Source organism: Pseudorca crassidens, chromosome 19, assembly GCF_039906515.1.
Source record: "Pseudorca crassidens isolate mPseCra1 chromosome 19, mPseCra1.hap1, whole genome shotgun sequence".
NCBI lineage: Eukaryota > Metazoa > Chordata > Mammalia > Artiodactyla > Delphinidae > Pseudorca > Pseudorca crassidens.
This window is the reverse complement of record NC_090314.1, coordinates 51,623,177-51,649,209: the sequence shown is the minus strand read 5'-3', so window position 1 is coordinate 51,649,209 and position 26,033 is coordinate 51,623,177. Positions and strand designations below refer to the sequence as shown.

Sequence of the window (26,033 nt, the reverse complement as noted above, 5' to 3'; positions counted from 1 at the left end):
CATTGAGTGTGATTTAAAAAAATTAATACTCTACCTTTGAATTGTTAGTTAAAAATTTTCTGAGGGTTATTTCTATTACATTTTACTATTATAATCCTTTTAAGAGGTTTTAAACAATTGTTCATTTATAAAATTAATTCAGTACCTTTATACTTTTAAAACCCTATGCATGAGTGTTTTCTTTTTAAGTACATGTCTCTAATAAGCAAACCTTTCCCAAATACTTGAAATACATGAATCTGATAAATTTAATAGGTAAATACAGTACAATTTCAGCTCCCTTAAACATTACAGTGCTTTTACCATGTGTCTTAAATTCTCTCATCTCTTTATAAAATCAAAAATTACATGTGCACTATTAAAAACTCAGTGAGACATTTTAAAATGGAACCAGAAGGACAATCTGTATGGACTTCAAATTACTTTAAATATCACAGGTGTTTTAGGTAAGTAAATGTATCTGGGTTATCCCTGGAGTTAGCACAGAATGACCATGGGCTTTGCTTTGTCACCCTAGTTCTTAGCCCTAAAGCTCGGTGAGGTCACAGATGCCCTCTGAGCAGAGCTAGGACACCTGTGTAACGGGGTCTCCTACCTCCGAGCTTGCTCACCAGCTGGTAACTGCTTTGCGGCTGAACTAGAAGCCCGTCTATCGTTCGTGGTCCCCTTGACAGCAGGACTCCAGGGTCCGGTGTCCTCTGGATCAGATACTCTTTCCTCATCAGAAGGTGTCCCAGGTGGTGCTGCTCACCCTCGTCTTGCTCCCGTGAAATGCCAGCCCTTTCCCTTGCTGCTGGTGGCCTCTGTGTCCCTTTGTGTCTCCTTGGGCCCAGCAGCGTCCCTTTGGTGGGCCCCGCAGGCATGTCCGTGCCGTTCTCTAGGAGTTTTGGGGCAACTTTTGAGAAACGTTTTCACCTGCCTCTCTGGGGCTGAGGTGCCAGCAGGGTTGTGGTACAGTAGGTGCGGCGTCTTTGGAGCTGAGTGCTGCTTTGGCTGCATCACGGTCTCTGTCTCCCATGTGCAGTTGTCACCGTGATCCTGAAGGCGCTGACATACGAGGAGAAGCGGGGCGCCTGCAGCGTGGGCTCCAACGTCAGGGACGCCGCCTGCTATGTGTGCTGGGCCTTCGCACGGGCCTACGAGCCTCAGGAACTGAAGCCCTTCGTGGCCGCAATCTCAAGGTAAAGCCTGTTAAATGATTTTCCAATCACTGTGGAGGAGTGACAGCATTGGCTCGCCTGCTTCACTGTCTGCACCTGTGCAGTGAAAACCAGCTCAGCCTCACAAGGCTGGAAAAATACATTTCCCCTGGTTTCCTGGACAGAGCAGTGAGGGCAGCAGGCTGTGCCACCCGCGTGGGCCTGAGCCCTACTTTTAGGATCCTGTGTTTGTGCCCTGGAAAATTCAAAACAGATGTGTCCTCAGTATAGTGATGTTGTGAGTTAATTTTTTCCCTGTCTCCTGTTGGACTGGAGTCCCTTTGACGTGAAAAGGGAGGTCAGGTCTCTGCTTCTGGTTGTTGATTAAGAAGTTGGAGGAGGTGGCTAAGCATGGCGGCAGCCTCTGGGTTAGTCATGGTTGTAACACTGATCCGATGGCTTTTCCTAGGAGATGGATTGCAACATTGTTCTCAGGTCCTGGAGGCCGCCTGCCACGAAGGAGGTGCCGTGAAAAGAGCAGGAGACCCCCCAGGTCTCAAAGCATCCGCACGGCAACTCTGTCCTGACATCATCCTCCTCCGGTCCACGCATCGGGTCCCTCCCACCTTCTGAGCGCCAGCTGGGCCTGGGGGAAAGCCGTGGAGGGCATGGGCCACTCTAGGGTCCGGAGAGGGTCCTCAGACCTGTTTATTGCTCCGGATGCGTGGCCAGGCTGTATTTCTCAGTCTTTACCCTCACGCGAAGGAGGAGCCTGCAGAGCAGCTTGAGGATTCTGACCCCTGCTTAGGGAGACGCACTGCTTCCCAGGAGGTTGTAAAGGTGTCTGACCCCTTCCGGTCCTGTCCATCCTTGGGAGGGGACAGGTGGGGTGGGAGGGCAGTAGGCTTGTGGAGGTACCGTGGCCTGAGGCCTGGCTGCGGAGACCAGGCTGCCTGTGCCTTTGTCCCTTGTTCCTGCCCTCGGGCGTGCGTTCCCCACTCTCTCATTGCTCTGCAAACGGGAGATCGTTTGCTGTTTAATGCAGCTTCAGGGAAGGCGCTGCCTACTGCTTTCTTGTTCTGCTCCTCCGCTTTTTGGAAGTTGCTTCTGTAACTAGAGAATGAAGCAAAGAAGTGTGTTTTGCTCATTGTTTACATCAGCAGTCACAGGATGATGAACCCTTAGTTGGGTGCTGTCTCATTCAGTGTCACGGCTTCCCACTCCTCCAAGGACGCTTGCCTGGAGCTAAGCCAGACCTGGCTCTGCAAATGCCACGCTGCCTCTGCCAGAAGCAGATGTGGGGGAATCTGGCTCCAAATGGTCATTCCCATTTCAGAGTTAAACCATCCCGACAAGGCTTCTTTTTTCAGTTTAACCTTTGTGGCTGAGAGCTTGGAAGGTTGCAGGAACCTGGGCCCCTGCTTTCTCCAGGGACTCTCTTTGGTTCAGCCCAATGGGAGAAGCATTGCCAAGGGCTGAAGGGTCAGTAGAGGCATTGGGCCCAGAGGTGGGCAGCCCCCACTCACCACGTCCTCTGCTTCGGGGAGAAGCTTCTCATTGCCCCGTAGGTGAGAACGTCAGAGTCACAAGACCTCGTCACCAACTTGGAGAGAAATAGGGTCCTGAGTCCTGCTGTCCCTGCTGGCATACGTGGGCCAGAGAGCAGGGTTCTGTGCAGGCCCTGGGCTTGGGAAGGGAGCCTCTTTCACCCAAAAGCAGATGCCATTGCAATGCTAATCTCAGCAGTGGTTTTATAATGCAGAGTACCAGCCGGTGAGCAGAAGTGCTGGTAAGTGTTAAGCCTGGCCCTTGCTCACATGGCGTGACTGTCAATGTGGATTCCTGGTGTGGGCGGCCCTTCACATACTCCTGTCCAATTTTCCTGGAGGCTGAAGGGGCACCGGCACATCTTACTTCAGGGTGATGCCCTGTTATTCAGAAAAGGAAAGACCCCCTTTGGTGAGAGGGTTACTTCCTGGAGCTGGCGCCTGTTGGGAGAGGGCTTTGAAGAGACCAGCGACCCCGCTGGGTGGAGGCCTGTGCAGCCCACCTGTTGGACGAGGGTGATGCAGGTCTGCTTGCAGCTGAGGGGTGGGCTGAGCCCTACTGTGGGGCCCCCGAGGGAACTGGAATGTGAGGGGGACAGAGTGCAGGTGGGTGGTTAGGACACCGAGCTTTCTGAGCTGGGACTCATTTTAAATAGGGACAGATCACAGCTGCGTGTACTGGTGGCAGCGTCCGTCCGCAGAAACTCATGTGGTTCACCTGGGACCTTTGATCTCCGTGGAGGCTGAATTTCCCTGACGTCTTGGATACGCCCAAGCAATCACTGATGAGTTTACATACGCTGAAACCACCAGCTTGCAGGGGAGCCCAGAGACTCCTGCTTCACAACCCTCCTAATTTACCCTGGAGTTAGTGCCTCATGGAGTTTCTGCTCAGAAAGGCCCCTCTTGTCCCCTTCCCCTGTGCCCATCCCAGGACTGGATCAGCAAGTGCCCGTTGGAGCCATGCCCGGCAGCTTTCTCAGTCCAGTTTGGCAGGTTCCGAGGGAGCCTGTGCTCCAGCCTTTCCTGGTCCATCTAGACAGCAGGCCCGGGGGTGGAGCAGGCAGGCGGGCGGGCTGAAGGGTGAGTCACAGTGCCAGGTGAGTCTGCAGGACGCTGCGGGCGCTCGCTTCCCTGCCCCAGGAGTATCGGTTGGGGTGTGTCCTTTGAGATCAGCCTCCCTTGGTTTGTAATAAGTGACCACATTTTAATTGTCAGCTTTTAAGCCTGTTCATCCTGGCACATGATAAAATCTTGATATCTTTATACTTTCACAAACTCATCAGTAGATCCTGCAAAAGTAGACAGTTGAGATCAAACTGTAATTCTGTAAATGAACTAGAAACATCTGATGAAAAGAATCAGGTGGTGGTAATAATGGGCAGGGCTGGGCTCAGCCCGTACAGAGGAAGAGGTCAGAGTGTGGCCGGCCACCAGCTCAGTGAGCCGTGCAGGGAAGGAACGCTCACCTTCCTAAAGGAACTGCTCTGGCCTGCTCCCCTTCCTAAAGGAACCTGAGGAACTGTTTTCCCCCCTCACCTGTGAATATGTGCTTACCCTCTCTGTTTTGTAAATACCGAAAAGGAAGTTTTTAGGTCATTTTAATCATGGTTTGAATTAGTGTTGGTCGATTTTGAAAACCTGTATTTCCTAAGCGTTATATTCAGACACAATAAGAGATGGAATAATTATTTTGTGAATAAGTACATAGGACTTCCTGAAAAGCCAAGTGTAATTTAGGGAGAAAGAAACACATAAAATTAAAATGGTAGAGGATGGTTGTGCATTATCTAGAAAGTACCATCTCACCAGTAATCAAAAGCTGATTTGCAAGAAAAGGAAAAAAGATCCCTGTTGCCAGCATGTGTGTTGGTTGTCACCTTCTAGCGATTTCCTCACCTGAAACTCTTTTGTAAGCCGAGCTCCTGTTGACATCAACCCTGCAGGGCCCCTCCCGCACCAGGGGCAGTGCCCGACTCAGCCTCGCGGAGCGAGCTGGGCGAGCAGGGCAGCGTGGGCAGTGCCTGGGGATTGGCTCCCAGATCTCTTCCTCGAGGGCAAGATTGTCCTGAAAAATCAGGAAATGGCAAGCATTGCTCAAAGCTACGTCTTGTTCCCACTCAGCGTTTCTTGATGACGGACTCCAGGGGGAAGGTAACCTTCCTGTTTTTCGAGAAAAATTAAGTGGCAATTGTTGACCAGAGTGTTCCCCGCCGTCCACCTGGTAGGTCTCCCCTCAGATTCCATTTTAGCTCTGCTGCGAATGAAAAGCACTTTAAAGACGTCTTGTGTTTCGCCGTTGTGTCAGCTGGTATGAGCTTTGATTCTTCTGATTTAGAGAAAGCCACACGTGCGTCTTGTAATTTTTTTTGTTTGTTTGTTTGTTTTGCGGTACGCGGGCCTCTCACTGCTGTGGCCTCTCCCGTTGCGGAGCACAGGCTCCGTACGCGCAGGCTCAGCGGCCATGGCTCACGGGCCCAGCCGCTCCGCAGCATGCGGGATCCTCCCGGACCGGGGCACGAACCCGTGTCCCCTGCATCGGCAGGCGGACTCTCAACCACTGCGCCACCAGGGAAGCCCACGTCTTGTAATTTATTCCAAAACCAATGTGACTTGAAACCTTTAGACAACACGGATGGGTAAGAAATTATTAGTCTGATATTTAAAACGTTTTTGACTTTGAAATGACAAGATTACTGTTAATTAAGGTAAAAAGTATATTTTGTATTTTATTGCTACAAAATATTACACAAACTAACAACAATTGAGTTCGGGGTGAGACCTGCTTTTTGCTGTACCTGCTAAAACCAGGTGCCTGGAGCTCGGAGCAGGTCCAGGCACGCAGCTCCCCTGACTCGGACAAGAAAGAAAGTCCCTTTCTGGTTGACACAGACCATCTTTCTGTGTTGGGAAATCCTGGGTGAAGTATTACTTGAACTCTCCCAGCGAAAGCAAACAGGTGAAGATACCTGAGAGTGTTCCAGCCCCAGTGGCTGTGGTCGGTATGGTCCTTGCTGGCTACAGTCTGGCCCCTGCACCTCTCACTGAAATTCTAAGTGAAAGCACATGACTCATGCTCAGCCCCATCCTGCTGAGGAAAACTTCACAGCACATGGGACATGGGGGCCCTGGGGGAGCTCTCATGTTGATATTTAAACAATATTGTCATACCTACTTTTATTTGAAACATGCTAGTATTTCTAGATAAGCCAGTTTTGTTCTGAAAGTGTGAAATTAGAGTAATTTTCAAAATTGAGTCCAAATCAGGACAGTATTTAAAACTTGTTGCATTCGTAGATATATACACAGTGGATTTGTTGAATTAACTTGAGTCTATATTTGACTAAGAGCTGTGCTTTTTAAGTGGTTTTGTTATATTTGTCCTACTGTGTTCTGTGAAGTTTGGTAAAATACGGATAAAGCAGCCAGTATTTGAAGCCATTTACTTGTGAATGCAGAAACAACCTGATGGAGGCGGTTGGGCCTGTCTCTAGTGCCCCAGGGTCAGGTTCTCAGGCTGTAGCCAACGCAAGCCCTTCAGAAGCTGGCCTTCGGACGAGCCTCACCCTGCGTGTCTGAGTCGGTGGCCTGGCCCTGTGGCCCTTGTGAGCTCGGGGTCTGCTCCTGTGACCACAGGCAGGGTGTGTTCACCGTGACGGGACAGGAGGCTTGCGCCCAGAGGCAGACCACTGCGTGCCATTCAGGGGGGTTTCTGCCGGGCTCCCACGACACACAGTCTCTCCAGGAATCATTGCTGTGTGGCAAGTGACCACAGGGACCGAGCCAAGTGGGCTGGACCTTGCCACGGGGGCGCGGGAGGCCCACAGACCCACCTCAGGCCGAACACAGAGAGGGGTCTACAGGAGAACGTAAGCGGCGTCACCTGTGGTGGGGACGCCCGAGCTTGGCCTGGGCCCCGTCACTGCCAGGTAACTATGGGGGAGCGTGTACTGGAAGAGTGAAGGAGGTAGAGCCCCTTCCCTGCAGCTGCCGACTGAGGTTCAGGGGAGGGGCTGGAAGGAGGTAGCACACACGACAAAGCTGGGAAGGACCCTTCGGCACAGGAGTTCATTAATGTTTTGGCTCAGTCACAGCGTAAGCGGACAGACTTGAAGCCATGCTGTCTCCGTTTGGCCACACAGAGCAGGCCCCGCAGGCTGACCTGCACGGCGCGGCGGTGGCACAGAGTGGAACTTGGACTTGGCTCAGTGGTCTCGGCTGCACCAAGGAGCTAGGTTGAAGTTGGGCCCAGCCTGCCCCAGGCAGGGCCAGAGCGTCCACAGCTGGGAGGCCTGGTAGTCAGAGCGGTTCGATGCATAACTTAGTAGTGACCTTACAGGGGTTATGGTGGCCTGTAGGGTTAGGATGGCAGGTGATTTTAAGTTTATTCTCTACGTTTTTTTCCATTCTCTCCTCATTAATCAGTGTTCCATAATTTAAAAATTGTAATTTAGGATAAATAGATTGACAGGAAATTTCAAGAATTCAGTGTAAAATGTGGACTTTTGGTACAGAGGCATTATAGATATGTCAACATTTTTCTGGTGTCAGATGTTAAAGTAAAGCAGAAATTCTTGGTTAGTATCTTTTCCTAGAATACATATGATCTTATGGAGTTTTTCAAAAGGCTCTTATTGGGACTTCCCTGGTGGCACAGTGGTTAAGACTCTGTGCTCCCAACGCAGGGGGCCTGGGTTCGATCCCTGATTGGGGAGCTAGATTCCATACGCATGCTGCAACTAAGAGTTCGCATGCCATGCAACCTGACAACTAAGGAGCCCGCCTGCCACAGCTAAGACCCAGCACAACCAAATAAATAAATATTAATAAAAAATAAAAGTAAAAAAGGCTCTAAACTAATATGCAAATATAATACTTAACTTTCCATCAATGATGAGAATACATTTAGAATAAAACACCAAACATGTTTTTGTTAAGAACAGTAGTGTGTATACATTAATCCCAAACTCGTGATTTATCCCTCCCCACCTTTCCCCTTTGGTAACCATAAATTTGTTTTATATGTCTGTGGGTCTATTTCTCTTTTGTATGTAAGTTCACTAGTATAATTTTTTTTAGATTGCACATATAAGCAATATCATATATTTGTTTTTAGCTCACTTTGTATGGTAATCTCTAGGTCCATCCATGTTGCTGCAAGTGGCATTATACACACTACTATATATAAAATAAACAGCAAGAACCTACTGTATAGCACAGAGAACTATACTCAATATTTTTTAATAACCTGTAAGGGAAGAGAATCTGGAAAAGAATAGAGACACACACACACACACATATGTATAACTGAATCACTTTACTGTACACCTGAAAGTAACACAACATTATAAATCAACTATATACTTCAATTAAAAAAAAAGAACAGTAGTTGTGTGATTTTTGTTTATTGAAAGATCACAGTATTAAATGTCTTGATCAGTTTAATGATTTCTAAGATTTTGTTAACAAAAAAATTATGATGTTGAAATGGAATCGATTAATCTGGTGATGAATTTCCTTTAGTGTTAAGCCCAGTATTTTTAAAAAAATCTCATTTTGGCTGTAGTTTATAATATAATAAAGAGTTGAGAGAGGAATGGGGAATAACTTTCTGTTAATAGAGTTTTGCTGAAATTAATTTCAGCTTCAACTAGTAAAAGGACCCCAAATACTAACACTGGATCTTGAAAAATCTTCAGATATTTAGTGGCTTTTCAAAAAAACTTTAAATTTTGAACTAACTTCAGGCTTAAAGAAGAATTGCAAAAATAATAGACGTTCCCATAAAAGCCCTTCACCAGCTTCCCTGAATATCGACCTCTTACAAAGGGGACCGAGGAATGAGTGTTGTGTGGGGCCAGTGGTTAAACCGCAGCTGCTCTTTGGTGATGTGCCTGCCATCTTGGTGTCGCATTTGGGGTGCGTCCCAAACTCACTGTGCCAGTTGAGGTCTGTAAAGTGACTGTTTTTTTAAAAATAAATAATAAACATTTTGGGGGTACTTTGAGACTCTGTAACTATCCAGTTTTCACACCCAGCACCCATCGGGTACTGCGCTAGGCTAGCGATGGTGGTTCTTTCGTAGGAAAACATGTCTCCTCTGCCTTTTGCTCCTTTGTTTACTTATGTCAGTGTGGACCATGGATTATCTTCTAGCACCGTTGGTTATTTTGTTGCTCAGATTGCTCTGCCTTTGGCTGTTGGGAGCAATTTCAGGTTGGTTTCTGTGCCCTGTGTTCCCTGCCCCCTTGCGCCTTTGTTTTTAATGGTTTCTCAATTTCTAGCATGACAGGATGCCCCAGGCTTTTCTTTTTCCTTCAACCCAGCCCTGGAGTCAACCACCTCCAGGAGTCTGTGTTCCTCATAGTGGAGAGTAGTATTTAGAATCCAGGACCTGGATTCCACTCCCATTCCCACAGTGTTATCCTTTGCACCTCCGGCCTGGCCAACTGCGTGGACACCTGCGATTCCAGCCCAGCGCCGGGTCCCCTGGCCTCCTGTGATCAGTGCTGCTTCATCCTGGCTCCCTCCTCTGCGGCATCCACATGCAGTTGTTTCAGAACTGCTAACCCTCCCCTGTGAGAAACACACCCGCCCCGGAGGAGAGAGTTCCCGTGTCTCCTCCCCGTCCATCGAGTGTAGTGTCTTTGTGTAACGCAGGCACATTTCCTCTGCTGTTGCAGGACCCCACTTCCTATAGTTTCTTTTTAATTTGCATTCAGGAAAATTCAGTCTTTGTCGTGAACAGTTCTGTGGGTTTTGACAGATTTGTAGGGTTGGGTTCTACAACTTCAGTACCAAACAGAATGGCTGTCGGGTGGGAGGGCAGCACCCCTTTCAGGTGATCTCTGTGTGTCTGAATAACCCTTTTTCAAACATTTCCTCTGTGGGCTGATAGGAGATGCAAATTTACAAGTCACACTTAGACACAGCACTTTGTCCCCACTTTGTTTTCTGTTGTTACCAAAGCCGACTGGGCACTTAAGTACCTTCCGGTTTGTCCCCGATGGTTGAGGGTGATCACGTAGTGAAGGGAGGTTTCAGTGAAGCTGGTGGACAGTGTGAGCCTGGGGGCTTCCTTCTTGTGGAGCTCGGTCGTGGTTTGGCTTGTGGGGGTAGGACCATCAGAGCTGCTTTCTGTGCTTGCCTACAGTTTCTGGGGAGATGTAGGACTCATCGCTCCTGCTGGCCTCCTGGGCCCCGCTGGCTGCCCACGCGTTTCTCTGTTTGTACCTGGCATCCTGCCCCGACCCTGCCGTCCTCGTCCTGCCCCGTGAGGCCTGTACACGAGGCCACCCTCCCTGTGACTTCTGCTGGCTCTCATGAAGTTGGGGTTGGCCACCCTCGCTGCCCCATGAGCGTCTCTTTAGCCAAGGCCCCCGAGCCACAGACGGGCTTGTGGGCATGTGGAGGAGGGAGACTATGGGGTCAGCGTCCCAGGCGTCTGTGCAGATTCCCTTTCATTAATCGCCTTCCCTTTTTCTCACAGCGCACTGGTGATCGCTGCCGTGTTTGACCGAGATGTAAACTGCAGGAGAGCAGCCTCTGTAAGTTTTCCTGTCCTGTTCCTTTTCTTGAGAGTGTGGGTGGCTCTGATCTGTGACCGGCTCCCCGGAGAGGCTGTGGTCACCGGCTTGTGAAGCAGGAGGGATGCCCAGGGGATGGGGGCCCATGGAGGGTGGCTCCCACTCCCTCTGGGTCCCAGCCGAGGAGTGGGCTATAGCCCGTGGAGGGTGGGTCAGGATGGGTTGACCCCGTCCAGGTGGGGATGGAGAGGGGGCCTGGAGGGTCCACAGCTCAGGAGTGGGCAAGTGTGCACAGTGGGTGCTGCTGTCTGTTTGACGAGTGAGTGTCTGGCCAGGGATCAGCATTGCAGCCTCGCTTTTTGGTTGGTGGGGTGACACGGAAGCGCAGCCTCCGTCCTCAGAGGCAGGGGCTCCATCAGGTCACAGAGCCCCCTGCTCCCTTGCAGCTGCTGATGGCCTGTCTGCTCTCTGTTCCCTGAATTACATGGGGTCCTTGAAACTTTCTGGTTTCAAGAAAAGTTTCCCAGGAAAGCTCAGGACCTCATCTGTGTCCTGCGGTTTCTCTTCTTTTGTCTTGAGCATCAGTAGGAAGCCTGGTGATTCTTTGAGAAGTCTTCACGTTTGTGCCCTGATATTTACCCTCAGGCAGTAATTGTAAGACTCATTGAAATACAGTAAGAATCGTTTGTTAAATCTGTCCTTAAAAATTACCTTTTGGGGAATTCCCTGGCGGTCCAGTGGTTAGGACTCCGTGCTTCCACTGCAGGGGGTCTGGGGTTCCATCCCTGGTCAGGGACATAAGATCCCACAAGCAGCACAGTGTGGCCTAAAAAATATATATATATATATTTATATTTTCTTTTATATTTTCTTTTCTGTTTATTGGAACCTAAGAGCTAATTTTGGGAAGCAATAATAAAATCAAAGCACTGATACTTTTTACCCTAGGGAAGAGGTGAAATAAAACGACAGAAATAATTTTTTTTTCAAGTTAAAATTAAAATCAGCAGAAATTCTTTGCATTAAACACCACCTAAGTGACCCCTGCTTACCTAAGTGGTGCAAGGCTAAGGCAGTGAAAGGTGCTTTTGTTCGAAGCTCATTTGAAAATGTCAGGATCAAGTCCCTAATTATTGGGGATGAAATTTCTCTCACTGCAAAGCTGCTTCCTCGTGAAGACGTGTTTCGTCCTTTTTGGCTCCTGTTTGTGCTCGTTTTGTGCTCTCCTTGGGAGCCCGCCCAGCAAGCTCGGGCCTCTTTCCCCAGCGCCCAGGAGGTGGGAGCTCAGTGTGGGTGGTGAGCTGTCTTCTCTCTCCGTCCTGTGCCCTGGGGGCACCACCTCTCCGGGTTGTCAGGTGCCAGGAGGCTCTCACCACCACCAGCAGCCCTGGGAGGATGGCCTTCCCGTCATACTTGGGTGTCTCGGAGAGTGACAGACTGGAGGCCCACCCGGTTAATCACGGTGAATATATTTATGAATTTGTGAAAAGATGTCCCATTAAGTGGTTGTTCAGTGCTAGTTGTTGTACATGTTAGAAAGTGCCCAGCAGGCCCCCAAATGTGTCTCCCCAGCGGCCACTGGCTTCTGGCGGCAGGTTCAGGAGGAGGGAATGGGGCCAGGGAGCCACACTTCTCTTGACCTTAGATGTCCTTGAAGCCTGGGTGTAGCTACGAGTCCCAGTCTTTTTCTTTGGACGCCAAATTGGATGTTTAGTACTAAACCCCGTATTAGTTTTTGATGTGATATATGTGGACTCACACGGTGTGACCTTTGGGACTGCCTTTCCTGCAGCACGATTCCCAGGGTCCATCGAGGCTGTGGCAGTACTGGCAGCCCCTCCTTCCTGCTCTTCCCTGGCCGAGTCACGTCCCCTGGCCAGCTGTGCCACAGCTGCCTGAATTGTTCATGTATTGTAGGGTCTCTGGGTTGTTTCTGGTTTGGGACCATTAAGAATTAAGCTGCTGTAAACATTCATGGACAGGTTTTTGTGTGAACACAATTTCTCTTTCTCTGGGATAAATGCCAAGAATACAATTTTGGGGTCATATGGTAGTTGCATGGTTAGTTCTGTAAGAAAGGGCCCTGCTGTTTTCCAGAGGGGCTGCACCATTGTACCTTCCCTCCATCATTCTGTCAGTGATCAGTTTTTCTATGGCCTCACCACCATTTGGTGTTGTCATTGTTTTTGCGTTAGTTACTCTGATTAGGTGTGTGATGGTAGCTCATTGTGGCTTTAACTTGCATTTCTCTGATGGCGATGCTAGTGATGTTGAGCAAGTTTTCATGTGATATTTACCACCTGTGTCCTCTTTGGTGACGTGTCTGTTTAAGTTGTTGGGGAGGGGGAAATTCCTCCCCCCACACCAGTCCTTCTTGGTGGATTTTGGCTGGTCTAGTAATTAAATTGACACGAGACAGATTAACAGGAGAGAAAGAAACAAGGTAATTCGTATACACGGAGGTCTTATAAAAATGGGACCCACAAAGTGACCAAAGCAGGCTGTTTCTATATCATTTTCAGACAAAGAAACAGTTATTTGTGAAGATTTAACAAAGAGGCTCATGAAGAAGTGACAAGGTTTATTTCCCTAACTGGTGATGAGGACGCTTTCTCTCCCCCTGGAATGGGGAGGGTACCTTCACATGGGAGATTTATTCCTGCTTTCACAGTCAGAGTGTTTTTAATATCATTTTTCTTCTACTGGCCGTTTCTCAAGTAACTTTAATTCAAAATATCAATATGTGGCTTGGGTGGCCTGCCCTGAGCCCCAGCAAAGTCTTCTGCCCCTTTTCTCACGGGGTTGTTTGTTTTTATTGTTGAGTTCAGGAGTCTTTTCTTTCTTGGGCGAGTGGTTTGTAGGTTCTTCCTTCCAGTCTGTGGGTTGTCTGCTCATCCTCTTTACAAGGTCTTTCACGAAAACAAGAGTTTTTTTAATTTTGATGAGATCCAACCTACCAGTTTTTTCTTTTATGGGTCATGTTTCTGGTGTCAAGTCTGAGAATTCGTTACTTAGCTCTCGATCCTAAAGATTTTCTCTGTTCTGTCCCATCAATCTGTGTCTGTCTTTTTGTCTGGGTTACCATGGCTCTCTAGTAACCCTAATACTGGGTAGAGCCATTCCTCCCATTTCTTTTTTTTCAACATTGTGTCACCATCTTAGGACTTGTGCTTTTTCATGTACATCTCGTATTATTTTTTACCTTTTAAATGATGTCACCAGAATAGTAAATGTGTTCCTAAATATTGCATGTTGCGTAAATTGGCATTGTATCTTTTTTCCATTGCCTTTTGGTTGGTTTCATTTTTGCTTTAAAATTTTCTTTAATGAATTTATTGCAAAAGGTGCAAAATGGTACATAGCAAAAGTCGAGTCTCCCTGCTCCCAGTGTGAAAGCTGCATGAGGGCCCTTGGGGCAGTGCCAGTCCAGCTGTGCCTCCCCAGGGCCACCAAGTGCGAGGTCTTGGAGACGACCAAGTTTCTGGTTTTCTCTGTTTCCTGCCAGAGGTGTCGGGTGCACATTTAAACATCACGTGGGGGTCTTTGTGTTCCGTTGTCTTGATTCCTTGTGCACAGCTGCATGTGCTCCTCCCAGCGCCCCGCAGGGGATGATGAAGTTGTAGCTGAAATGAAAGCCCTAGAGGTTACGACCTCATTTCCAGGAAGCTCCTGCCCCAGGCATTGGGGCTGCGTCTACAGGCAGGGTCACCCCTCCCAGGTGCTCCCTGAAGCCACCAGCCACCCGCCCTCTGCCCTCTGACCTGTCTCTCTGGTGGATGGCGCGTGGCGATGAGGTTGCATTGTGCGCAGCTGCACGCCTTGGGCGTTTACTAGCTGGTGGCAAGAAGGTCCACCTAAGGATGCCTCATTCTAAGGTAATGTTTTGACCTTGTGAATAGCCCAGCTCTGGGCCTGTGAGCAGGACGTGGAGCATGTCCGTGGCAGGTCCTGGGGAAGGCAGCATGGGGAGACCCGGCACTCAGGGTCACTGTCCTGTGAGCTGTCCTCACACATCCCCAGGAAAATGATTTGTGTTTTGGGCTTTTAGTTAACCAAACAGATATGACTCTATTCTTTTTTTTTTCTTTTTTTTTTTGCGGTATGCGGGCCTCTCACTGCCGTGGCCTCTCCCGTTGTGCAGCACAGGCTCCGGACGCGCAGGCCCAGTGGCCATGGCTCACGGGCCCAGCCACTCCGCGGCATGTGGGATCTTCCCGGACCGGGGCACGAACCCGTGTCCCCTGCATCGTCAGGCGGACTCTCAACCACTGCGCCACCAGGGAAGCCCATGACTCTATTCTTATTTTTGTATCTAAGACCTTGAATTAGGCTTTGGTGTGAAGCTCAGCATTGGGCCGCTAAGCTGATTTTATAAAATTCTTAAATCATGGTTTTAAAGCACACCAGGATGTAAAATCAGAAAGATAAACCACCCTTGAGGCTCTGAGTGGCCAGCACTGAGGATCTTTATTTAAAAAACAGTCATGGCTCATTGGTCCTGCACTGGATTTGCTGTGCGTCCATCACTCATGTCCAGCGAGTGCACACCTAACTCACTGCTGTGTTTGTGCTTCTCTTCCTAGGCTGCTTTCCAGGAGAACGTGGGAAGACAGGTATGGCTATTTTCAAAAATCTTCATTCCTAAAACTTCCTGTAGATGTAGAAGTAGAAACAGTAAAGCTACAAACGTGGGTAAAGAATTCACCTAGAATAAGCTAGTACTTCACACTGTGACTTCTGGTCGCAGATTCACTCATAATGTGACTCAGGTGAGTGTTGACACAAGTTTTAAACAATTAGTTGTTGTTTTACAGGAAACTTGAATGTGTAAGTAATTTTCACACACGTCAGAAATCAGTGCCTTGTGCATTGCCGGGGGCCTTCTGATGTCAGCAGTTGCCCGTGGGCGCTGGAGGGGTGTGGGCAGAGGAGCCTGGCAGGGCAGGGGCAGAGACGTGACCCCTGCCTGTCCCACGTGTGGAAGGAGCCAGCTTCTGCCTGCCAGCCGCCCCATGGCCCCTCCTGACTTGACATCGTGCCCCCGGCCCTGAACCTCTTATTGCGGTCAGCCTGGGCTGGGAGGTGTGGCCTTTATCCCCAAGTCATTCATACTGTGTGTGACGATGACCACCCTGGGACACGTGGCCAGTCTGGCAGCAAATTAGCCATCTCAAGGGTCAGTTTCCCATGGCCAGGGGAGCCCAGGAGAGAGATCTGGGCTGGAGGTGAGTGCATTGTGGGCCTGGGGATCAGCAGGTGACACTGGGGACAAGCGGTGACGGGCCTTGAGGGGCAGAGGTCAGGCTGCAGGACCAAGGGGAGCCCACGCAGAGTGGCTGCTCAGCAGGTGGGAGGATGGGAGAGGTGGGCGTGCACAAGAGGGAAGGCTTGGACAAACACGGGATTCCAAGACTCCTGCCTGGACGTCTGCGAGAAAGCGTGCATGCAGGGACTGTCCCCTTGGATGCCCTCGAGTCTGTCAGGGTTCCCACAGCGGGGCTGGCCTTGCTGTTGAACCGGGGCCTGCGTTCCCAGTGCTGGGTCCACTCGCCCTTCCTGGGCCGCCAAAGGCCAGGGAGAGGGGGTGATGCTGCAGCTGTGGCTTCCACAGAGGTGTCGTTTGGGGCACGGTGGGAAGTTCTCCCGGAAGTGTGGGCTGCTGGGTGAGGCGCTCCGTCCACATGGCCTGGGTGTTGGCGAGGGGTCCCCCAGCACTCAGGGTGGAGCAGAGAGAGGAGCCAGCGGGGCTTCAGGCTGGACCAGGTCTGTGGAGGGCGGCCGACGTGCTGACCTTCCATCAAAGGCGACAGAGCAGCCAAGGGGCGGAGAGGAGGGAGGCTTAGCTGGAGGTTCTGCAGCCTGTGCTGTGAGCTGTGAGCGTGTGTGTGGGAGGGGCCGGGGCCTTGAGATGAGGTGTCCAGTTCTGAATGCAACGTTAAGGCTAAACTGATGCCAAGATGGGTCCAAACGAAGTCTCGGATTCCACAGTCATTGCCAAAGACAGAGGGAACCAAATCACTCATCTTGAACTTGAATTCGTGCTACCTTGAAATTGTTGGGGTGCTGCCTCATTCTGCGGGTGTGCTTGTCTGTGGAAGGAGCCCAGTAAGGTCACAGCCTTTCTTCCGTGGCTGGGGGGTGACTGAGACCCAGTATCCTTGGGTGTCCCTTAGTCCTGAAAACCTGGAGCCCTGAAAACTTAGAAGAAAGCTGGTCACTAGACAGAGATGCCAACCTCGGGTGGCGACAGGCTTCGCTGTGTCAGGGCAGCAAGTGCTGCCTGCAGGACGAGGGAGGCTGACAGGGAGAAATGTGGGGTTGTCGAGGGGCCCGCAGGCCAAGATGTGGGCCTGCAGAGGAGGGCGGGGCTGTGATCAAGAAGGGAACTGCTGGAGGCTGAGCCAGGGGAGACTGGGTACCCTGAAAGTACCCAGGAGAAGAGGTGTCTCCCTCCCACCTCCAGCCCCCACGGCACCCCTGTCGGCAGAGCCCCAGGTTCCAGAAGACACCAGGGCGGTCAGGAGCTGGGCAGTACTGCTCCCTGCGCAGTCGGAGCGTGGGGGCCACTCAGGTTGGGGGGTCCATCAGGGAATGAAGGTGAGCAGCTAGGGTCCTTGTGCCCTTACCCTTCTTGTCTCCCCGTGCACTGGTGTTTATGGTAAAACCGGCCTGCGCAGTCCAGGGGAAGCCATGCCGATGTTTAAGAGGTGCGTACTGTGGGCCTGCACTCAGTGACATCCTTCTGCAGCTTGACAGGAACGAGGAGGAGAAGGATGTGAACCTGCCAAAGGAAATGGGGGCGTGGGAGGGGAGTGTGGAGAGGGCACATGTATCCCCAGACATGGGGCGAGGCCATGTGTGATGGACTTGCTGAGGGCATGGAGCGCAAGTGAGGGGCAGCAGGGGGCGTGTTTGTCCACGGCCCTGGGGTGGGATGTCCTCCGGGCTCCTGGGTGCGAGCACAGACCCTGTCTTTGGCCACCTTCAGCGACGGGGGAATTTGCAGGAGGAATTTGGTGGGGGCGCCCATCTCTCCGTCCAGGCTCACCTCTGCCTACCGGGGACTCAGGCCTGAGCGAGGGGTCCTGAGCCTCCACTCCCGGCTCCCAGAGAAACCTTGGGAGGGATTTGCTGGAACACAGCCCCCTCTGTCCGTTCTGTCCCTCCTTGCAGGGATGAGCTGTCTGGACAGAGATGTGACACTTCGGCATGCAGTGGCCGGACCAAGAAGATCTTGGGGTGTCAGGAGGCATCTGAACGTTGCCCAGGGGGCGGCAGGCTTGGGTGGTGGAGCAAAGGGCACCACCTCCTCCTGCAGCCACAGTGGCCTTTATCTGACTCGGCCTCAGGCTGGTCTGGGGTGGACTGGAGTCCAGCAGGAGTCAGCCTGGCGTGCGGTTGCCTCTTGGGTGGTGGGGGCCATCCCCTGCACTGAGCTGTGTCGGGAGACTGATAGGCTTTTAGGTTCGCTTGGGAACCAAACCTCTGATTCTGACATTGTGTCCGTGACGGACATGCTGGGGTCTGTTGACAATTTGGAGTCAGATCCCAAGTTCTTCATATGCAGGGCTCCCTCGAGACAGTGTGGGAGGTTAGCAGTCAGTGGGTCCATAGTCTACGGCTTGCTCAGAGTGGGGAAGGGCTCTGGGGACCCAGGCCTCACCACACCCTCCTATGGTTGGTGACAGCAAGGCATTCACTCCTTGGTCGAAAGTTTGTCATTTATGTCCTTTTAGAAAACTATTTGGGGACTTCCCTGGTGGTGCAGAGGTTAACAATCCGCCTGCCAGTGCAGGGAACAAGGGTTCGAGTCCTGGTCTGGGAAGATCCCACATGCCGTGGAGCAGCTAAATCCGTGCGCCACAACTACTGAGCCTGCGCTCTACAGCCCGCGAGCCACAACTACTGAGCCTGAGCTCTACAGCCCGCGAGCCACAACTACTGAGCCTGTGCTCTACAGCCCGCGAGCCACAACTACTGAGCCCGTGCGCCCTGTAGCCCACGCGCCACAACTACTGAGCCTGCGCTCTACAGCCCGCGAGCCACAACTACTGAGCCTGAGCTCTACAGCCCGCGAGCCACAACTACTGAGCCTGAGCTCTACAGCCCGCGAGCCACAACTACTGAGCCTGAGCTCTACAGCCCGCGAGCCACAACTACTGAGGCCCGTGCGCCCTGTAGCCCACGCGCCACAACTATTGAGCCCACACACTCTAGGGACCATGATCCGCAACAAGAGAAGCCACCACAATGAGAAACCCATGCACCGCAATGAAGAGTAGCCCCTGCTCGCCGCAGCTAGAGAAAGCCCGCGTGCAGCAACGAAGACCCAACGCAGCCCAAAAAAAAAAACCTATTTGTCTTGTTTTCAGATTTTCAAGTATTGTTACCAGAGAGTGGTATCAATAATAACTTGCAGACTTTGGGGTGGGGCCTGGACCTAGGCTGGGAGTGTGTCCCTGGGTGTGTTAAGGGGGGCTGTCCCCAACTCCCCAACCCCCTGTTTCAGAGTCTGGTCCTGGGTGTTGGCTGTCAGGCCCCCACATGGGGCCTCCCAGTCGTTGTCTTGTTCATGCTCCTGCCAGCCGTGGGGGGTGGGCTCTTGTCCAGGATTCATAGCCCAGGCAGGCGCCGGCCCTTCTGAGGGGACGCTGGGGTCCTTCTGGCGGCCGGGGCACGGGTTGAATGAAATCGGAAGCTTTAATTCTGCCGACACCTGATGTCTTTTTATGGTGTGTGGTTTAAAGAAAGGGCTCTTACAACATTTTAAAGTTGAAATGCTTGAATTGTTAGGAAAAAAATTTTTAAGTGGTTCAAATAATTTTAGCACAGTGTCCAGCCTTGGAGAGGCAGTTAGTAAAGTGACCTGACTTGGAAGTCCTTGGTTGAGTTCGGTTAAGTGGTGTGTAGTTTTAGCTTTGTTTATATCAAGCTTCTTTGTTCATAAAAGTAACATATGTGGATTTGATTATCAAACTTCGAAAATGCCTTTACTCAATAAAAGAATTTTTGTCTCTTTTCTCCACTCTATTCTTTCATTAGGGCACTTTCCCTCACGGGATTGATATTTTGACCACAGCTGACTACTTCACTGTTGGTAACAGATCTAACTGTTTCCTAGTTATAAGGTAAGTTTTAATATTCATCACAAAATATAATGATTTCTTTGAGTCACAGATCGGTTTCCACCATTTGGTTTCTTCAGCCTGGAAGGTCCACTAAGGGTAAATTTATGTGTGGAAAGTTAAAAAAGGAATTGAAAACTTTTGAAACTTTTGTTTCAGATTGATTGGACAGAGTGCATCGTGTATGATTCTGTTTACATAAAACTTTGCAAAATGCAAATGAATCCAAAGGGACAGTAGCAGGTCAGGGGTGGACTGGAGAAGGGGAGTGCAGGGTCTGGTCCTGAGAAGGGTGCTCATTTCTTAAAGAGGTATTAAGAGTTTCAAGAACAGTGCTGGGTGATTATTTTTCTCTTAAACCAGCCTGTTTCGTTGAGAGCTTGGTCTTTTACAGAGAATAGCCACAAGCCAAAACTGGGCATTGCTTTCTGTATGGCCGCTGCTCCACTGGGGAGTTTCTCAGAATGAATTCTTAGATTGGTAGTGACTGTCCTTCTTTTTCTGTTTCAATAAAGTAGTGTTTCCCAAGTTGAAGTTATCTCTAGCCTGTTTATGAGATGAGTAAGAAAGAGATATTTGAGAAATCAGGTCAAGGAATAAATATTTAACATCCCTAACTGTGGTTTGCAGAAATCACATCAAAACTTAATTTAAGTAAGTAAGTAGTGGGGCAGTGAGTCCACATGTCTTAGTTAACTCATTGCAACACTAATACAAGACGGGCATGATTTTATGAAGTGACTTATTTGCCTTAAATTGGGAGAGGAAACACGCCAGTGCTTTTTAAAATTGTTAACTAGTATGCGTCTTATGGGTAGATTCCCTAATACCCCTGCTGTGCAGACCATGCAGAAACTACATTTCTCCATAACCAGCATGGACAGATTTTTTTGTTTGTTTTTTTTAATGTGGCATTTGGCCTCCTTCCCAGAAACAATCTTTGACCAAGCACACTGTATTTTTAGCATCCTTTCGACCTTTCCTCAACATTTAATGGTCTTCTGTGCCTTATCAGTTCTTTCCTATTTTAATTCTGTTTCCTTTGATTGTTAATATTTGAACATATATTTTACATGGGGAATCTCTTACCTTTGCCTGAGTTTCATGGGTAAAAGAACTCGTAGTTTTTGGCCTTGGCATGCTTTTCTTATGGCTGAGGTCTCTGAGCTGGTCTGCGTTTCATAGATGGGCTGGCTCAGGGTCTGTCTTCCACAGAGGGTTCTGCACACTTCTGTGGATGAGAGGCAGTCTGTGAGGAGGGGTCCAGCAGTCATGGGGAACAGGGTCTGTGGCTGTACCCCATCACCACAGGGCGCTTGGGGGAGCTCTTCCCTTGCCCCAAGGCAGGGCCGACACCCAGGGTCCTGCTGTCAGCCTGGACGGCAGGGCAAAGGGGAGGGGGGCACGTGGCAGAGGAAACTGTGCCCAGGGAGCCTGGTGTGGGGTAGGGGACAGCCCTGCAGGGAAGGGTCCAGAGTCAGCCCGGGGTGGTGGGGCTTCTGAGCCAGAGTGGGGCCTTGGGTTGTCCTGAGGTCAGGGAACCAGGTTTGACGGTCAGATCTGCATTTTGAATATACCACTGTGACTGCATTTTGGTAACTGGAAGCGAGGAGACAGGGCCCCCTTACAAGGTAGGGGATGATCAGAGGGTGGTCAGGGCCCCTCAGAAGGTGCGAGACATGGTCAGGGGACAGCTAGGGCACAGGGTTGGGTCCTCTGGCGAGAGTGGGTGTGGTCAGGAGAGTGGAGGTGTTGGGGTGCACCATGAGGGAGAAAACGCCTGTGGGTTTTGGGGAAGGTCCGGAGCTCAGATTCACTGAACACGCGGGGCTCACAGCACATCTGAGTGGACGCATGGGCCGATGTGCGGATGATTCTCCTGGAGACGGGAGTGTGCGACACACGGATGGGAATTGAAACATGTGGATGAAGACCATCAGGTGGGGGGGACCAGCACCGTCTTACCTCTACTTTTGCCTCAGAGCTTTGTCACGGTGCTGGTGACACACAGGAAATTGAACGTATTTAATGTGTAGGTTCTTATCAGTGTTGACGGGCACAGAGCTTTGTCACCACAATGCAGATAGAGACCTGTCTCCACAGGATTTCTGGGCGCCCCTTCTCCAGGCACCGGTCTGTTCCTGTCACTCTGGGTCGTTGGGTGAATGGAGTCGTGTGGTGTGGGCTCTGGGTGCTGTTCTGGCCGCCTGCGCTCTGCCTGCTCTCTCGGATGTGTCCTCCCTGCATGAGTGCCCACGCGTTCCTAGTTCCCTCGTGTGATGAACCACGTTTTCCCCTGTGAGGGACATCTAGAGGTTTCCAGGTTAGGGCTTTGATCACCTTCGTGTGCACGTCTGTCTCTGGGCAGGTGCTTTCCTTTATCTGGTTAAACACCTGGGAGTGAAGTGGCTGGATCCTGATTGTTTCAAGGAACTGCCAGGTGGCTTTCCAGAGTGGCTGCATCATTTTACCCTGTCCTTGCTAGCCCTTGGTGTGGTCATTGTTTTTAATCGTAGCCATTCTGATGGATGTGCAGGAGGAGCTCATTAATTTGTGTTTTCCTAACAACTAATGACGTTGAGCATCTTTTCACGGGCTTATTGGACAAATCTTTTGCCTGTTTATCTATTGGGTTGGTTGTTTTCTTCTTACTGAGACTTTGAGAATTCTTCTTACGCTCTGGATACAAATCCTTTCTCAGGTCCATGATCTGCAGATGTTTTCTCCTGGTCCGTGGCTTGTTCTTCCAGCATCCTGTGTATTCCTAAGATAAAACAAAGGGTTTTTTTTTTTAATTTTTGTTTTATTTTTTTATTTTTGTTCTCCTATTTCATGACATATGATTTACATACAGTAAAATTCACTAATTTAAACTGTGGGTTTTGGCAGATGTGTAACCACTGCTGCAGTCAACACAGGGAATGTTTCTGTCACTCCAGAAAGTTCCCTCATGCCCTGGCCCTGACAGCCTCTGAGCTGCCTTCTGTCACTGGAGTTGACTTTTTCTAGAACTTGCAGGACAGTCCCGTGGCATGCGGGCTCCTGTCACTGTACGTCATCGTTCATCCGTGCTGCTCAGTAGTGGTCCACCGCGTGGACTGCAGCTTGTCTTCCTCTCGCCAGCTGGTGGTCGTCCGGGCCCTTTGGCTTTGGATGTGTGCATATGGGTGGTTCTTCTGTTTGCCCAGCTGTTTTCTGCTGTGACTTAACGAGCAGTCGTGAGCAATTTTTATTGGTTTGTCTTCTTGCAGTTGTAAATTTCCTTAACAGATTGCTGGCACCACAACACTGCATCCTTCTAGAGAAGCATTTTGTCACATTTTGCTTTCTAGTAGTTTGCTTTCCAGTCATTTTGCACGTTCCTGTCCCATGAGTTCTTCAAACTAAGGAAACCTCAGAGTGAACTTTCTCTCTTATTTCCTAACTCGGTGAACAGCATGCCATCCACATCATCAACTCAGTTTTGCTTCTCCTTCTCTCATTCCCCATGTCCGGTTGGTGACCTAGTTCTGTCACTCTTGCATCCCTAACAGCCCTCAAATGTTCATTCTGCTTGTCCGGTCAGCTGTCACCGTAGCCCAGCTCTCACTGTCCTGTACACTTGCAGAGCCTCCACGACCCCACCCCCGTCACTTGTCTGAGTGCAGAACGGAGCGCTTTCTCTATGTCACACCACCACCCTGCCCCCCGGCCCCCAGCAGGCCATGTATCCTCCTTGACTCAGCTCCCCCAGTCCTCCGCCCTGTGGTGGACGCCCCTCTTGGTTTGCACTTGGCCGCTGTGCAGACTGAGTGCTCAGTAAGTGCTGAGCGCTGCCTGGGCTGGCAGTGCCAGCTGTGCGTCTTCTCCAAGGTCAGCCGCTAGTTGGTGCCAAAGCTTGGACTAGAACTCAGGTGGCCGACCTCTGTTTAGTGTTTTTTCTTTGAGGCCACTGTTTTCTCTGCCTGCGTCTCTGGAAGCTTTGGAGGTTCAGGATGCTGGCCTGGGGTGGGTCTATCTGTTGGGTGGGCCAGGGGCCTGTAGGTTATGTGGGGCCAGGAATTGTGTCTTGCCTCCATTTCTGACAGCTTCAACAGCTTCTCTGCTGTCCTCACTTTTCTGTTTTCTTCTTCTGACTCTCTCTCAAGCGGTTTCATCATCTTTAGGGGGGCTCTCAATCCACCTCGCTGCTGGTGAAGCCTCTGTTTTTCTTCCTGTCACGCCCAGAGCAAAGATTTCCCCCGACTCAACTCTCCCAGACCTCACACCTTGTAGCACACGCATGCCCACCCAGCGCCCCTGTTCATGCTGTGCACGTGCAGTGTGCCCGCACAGGATTTGAGTAAAATCGTGATGCTCCCTTCTTGGCCTTCTGTGCCATCCGCTCTGTCTCTCAGCCTCTGTGTAACACGTGGGTGGTGGTCAGGTCCGTGGTGGGGTTATGTGGATGGTGTGGCAGGTTCAGACAATATTTGTAAGCAATTGGGTGTCTTAGAGGCATGAAGTATAAAAGTGCATATTTTGGAATAAGTGATACATGTTCATGGTATAAAATTCAGAAGGTGCAGGGGGTATTTAGGGAAAACCAGTGTGTCTCACCTCTCCTTCCAGGCACCTGGTTCTACCCTGGGGCTCCCTGTTGGCCCCAGTTCCTTGTGTCTTCTAGAGAGATTTGGTTCATATCATGCCTGTGGGTGTGTCGACTTCCTTCTGTCCACGCTGAGCGGTGGCACACAGTGCACAAGGTTGGAACCCCTGAAGTGCTCATCTTCAGAGGCTCGGTCAAGTACAGGCACACCTTGGGGATATTGTGGGTTCGGGGCCAGACCACCGTAATAAAGCGAATATCACATTAAAGTGAGTTGCACGAATTTTTTGGTTTCCCAGTGCGTATGAGAGTTAGCTTAACACTGTACCTTAGTCTGTTAGGTGTGCAATAGCATTATGTCTAAAAAAACAATGTACATGCCTTCATTTAAAAATGCTTTATTGCTCAGCAGTGCTAACCATCATCTGAGCCTTCAGCGAGTCACAGTAGTAACATGAGCGATCACTGTTCACATATCACCATAACACATACAATAGTAATATCGAAAAAGTTTGAAATGTTGCAGAAATTACCAGAATGTGACAGAGACACAAAGCGAGCAAATGCTGCTGGAAAATGGTGCCGACATGCTCGATGCAGTGTTGCCACAAATCATCAATTTGTAAAATATGCAGCATCTGTGAAGCGCAGTAAAACGAGGTCTGCCTGCGGTAATAAGGATGAGCTCTTAGCAGTAAGGAGGCAGCTCTGTGTGTCCTGTTACAATACAGCAGAGCGCACACACCGTACGCTGCCTGTGACGTCCTGCGTCTTGGAGAGCCTTCCATATCTGGACATGGAGTGTGACCTGTAGATCTCCCTTCCTGGCCATTGGCTTCTGTCCAGTCTTTTGCTGTTATAAACGATGTGAAGTGAATATTCTTGTATATAGCACTTCTCACCTGTGTGCTTATATCTGAGTGAATTAACAGAAGTGGGATTGCTAAACCAAAGGGCATTACATTTTCAATTTCCTGGGCAGTGCCACTTGCTGTCTCTAGAGGCTGTGCCAAGACGCTGTCCCCAGCAGTGTCTCTGTACGCTTCTAGAGCCTTCCAGCAGCAGCTGTCAACCCCTCTGGCTTTGGCAGTTTGACAGATGGACAAAAGTTTCCTTTCCATTTCCCAGTGAATGAGGCTGAATGTTTGAGCTGCATCTTCTTTCTTTTCTGTAAACTTTAATGATTTTTCTACTAGGTGATGGCATTTTCTTATTGTTTTGGAAGAACTCCATTATACAGAAGGCTCTTGTCTGTGATAGCAGTTGCAGATATTTTTGATTTTGTTTATGGTGTGTTTTTCCTGATAGCATTTTTCTCTTTTGGTTGAGTGTTTGAATGTACCGGTCTCTTCTTTTTCGGCTTCTGGGTTTTGAGTCTTAATTAGAAAGGCCTGTCCCACTTGGAGATTTTTTTTTTTAATTCTCCTGTGGTATTTTCAGGAGATGTAACTCTTACTTTTAAGGCATAATTATGCTCCATCTGCTGTCCTCGTATGAAGCGTACAGTTCAGCGAGTGCTGGCAGCACGCACACCTGGGTGACCAGCGCCGTCACTGAGATATGGAGGGCTCAGCACCTCGGCTCCGGGAGCCGCCCGTAGCTCGCTGATGCCTTTTGTAGAATGTCACACGAGTGGAGTCAGAAAGGATGGACCCCTGTGCCTGGCTCCTTTCTGTCAGCGCAGTGGTTTCTGAGAGTCATGCTTGTTGTGTGTGTCGGTAGCTTGTTCCTCTTTGTTGCTGAGCTGTCTTGAGTCTGTGGCTGTTCCGCAGTTTATCTGTTAGTCCATCTGTTATAGACATTTAGGTTGTTTTGTGTTTTGGGCTCCGATGAATGAAGCTGCTTAAGCATTTGTTTAGAAATCTTTTTGTGGATGTATATATCTTCATTTCTTTTGGATACATGCTTATAAGGGGATTTCTGTCTATTTATAAGAAACTGCCGAACTGGTTTTGAAAGCGGTCGTACCGTTTTACGTTCTCGTAAGTCGTGTGTGAGTTCCTGTTCCTCCACATTCTCATCATCTCTGAATATTGTTTTTTTCCAGCACGTTTATTGCCGGCTTTCCTGAATACACACAACCAATGATAGACCACCTGGTTACCATGAAGATAAACCATTGGGATGGG

General features: G+C 50.0%; 1 protein-coding gene across 1 annotated transcript in view; it reads left to right on the top strand.

Moving 5' to 3' along the window:
* TBCD (tubulin folding cofactor D) overlaps positions 1-26,033 on the top strand; it is a 177,067-nt gene that overhangs the window by 99,465 nt on the left and 51,569 nt on the right. Inside the window, exons 14-18 of the mRNA XM_067716312.1 lie at positions 1,025-1,181; positions 10,176-10,233; positions 14,796-14,825; positions 19,255-19,340; positions 25,952-26,032. Coding sequence (XP_067572413.1) covers positions 1,025-1,181; positions 10,176-10,233; positions 14,796-14,825; positions 19,255-19,340; positions 25,952-26,032 — 412 coding nt within the window. The remainder of the gene's footprint in view (positions 1-1,024; positions 1,182-10,175; positions 10,234-14,795; positions 14,826-19,254; positions 19,341-25,951; position 26,033) is intronic.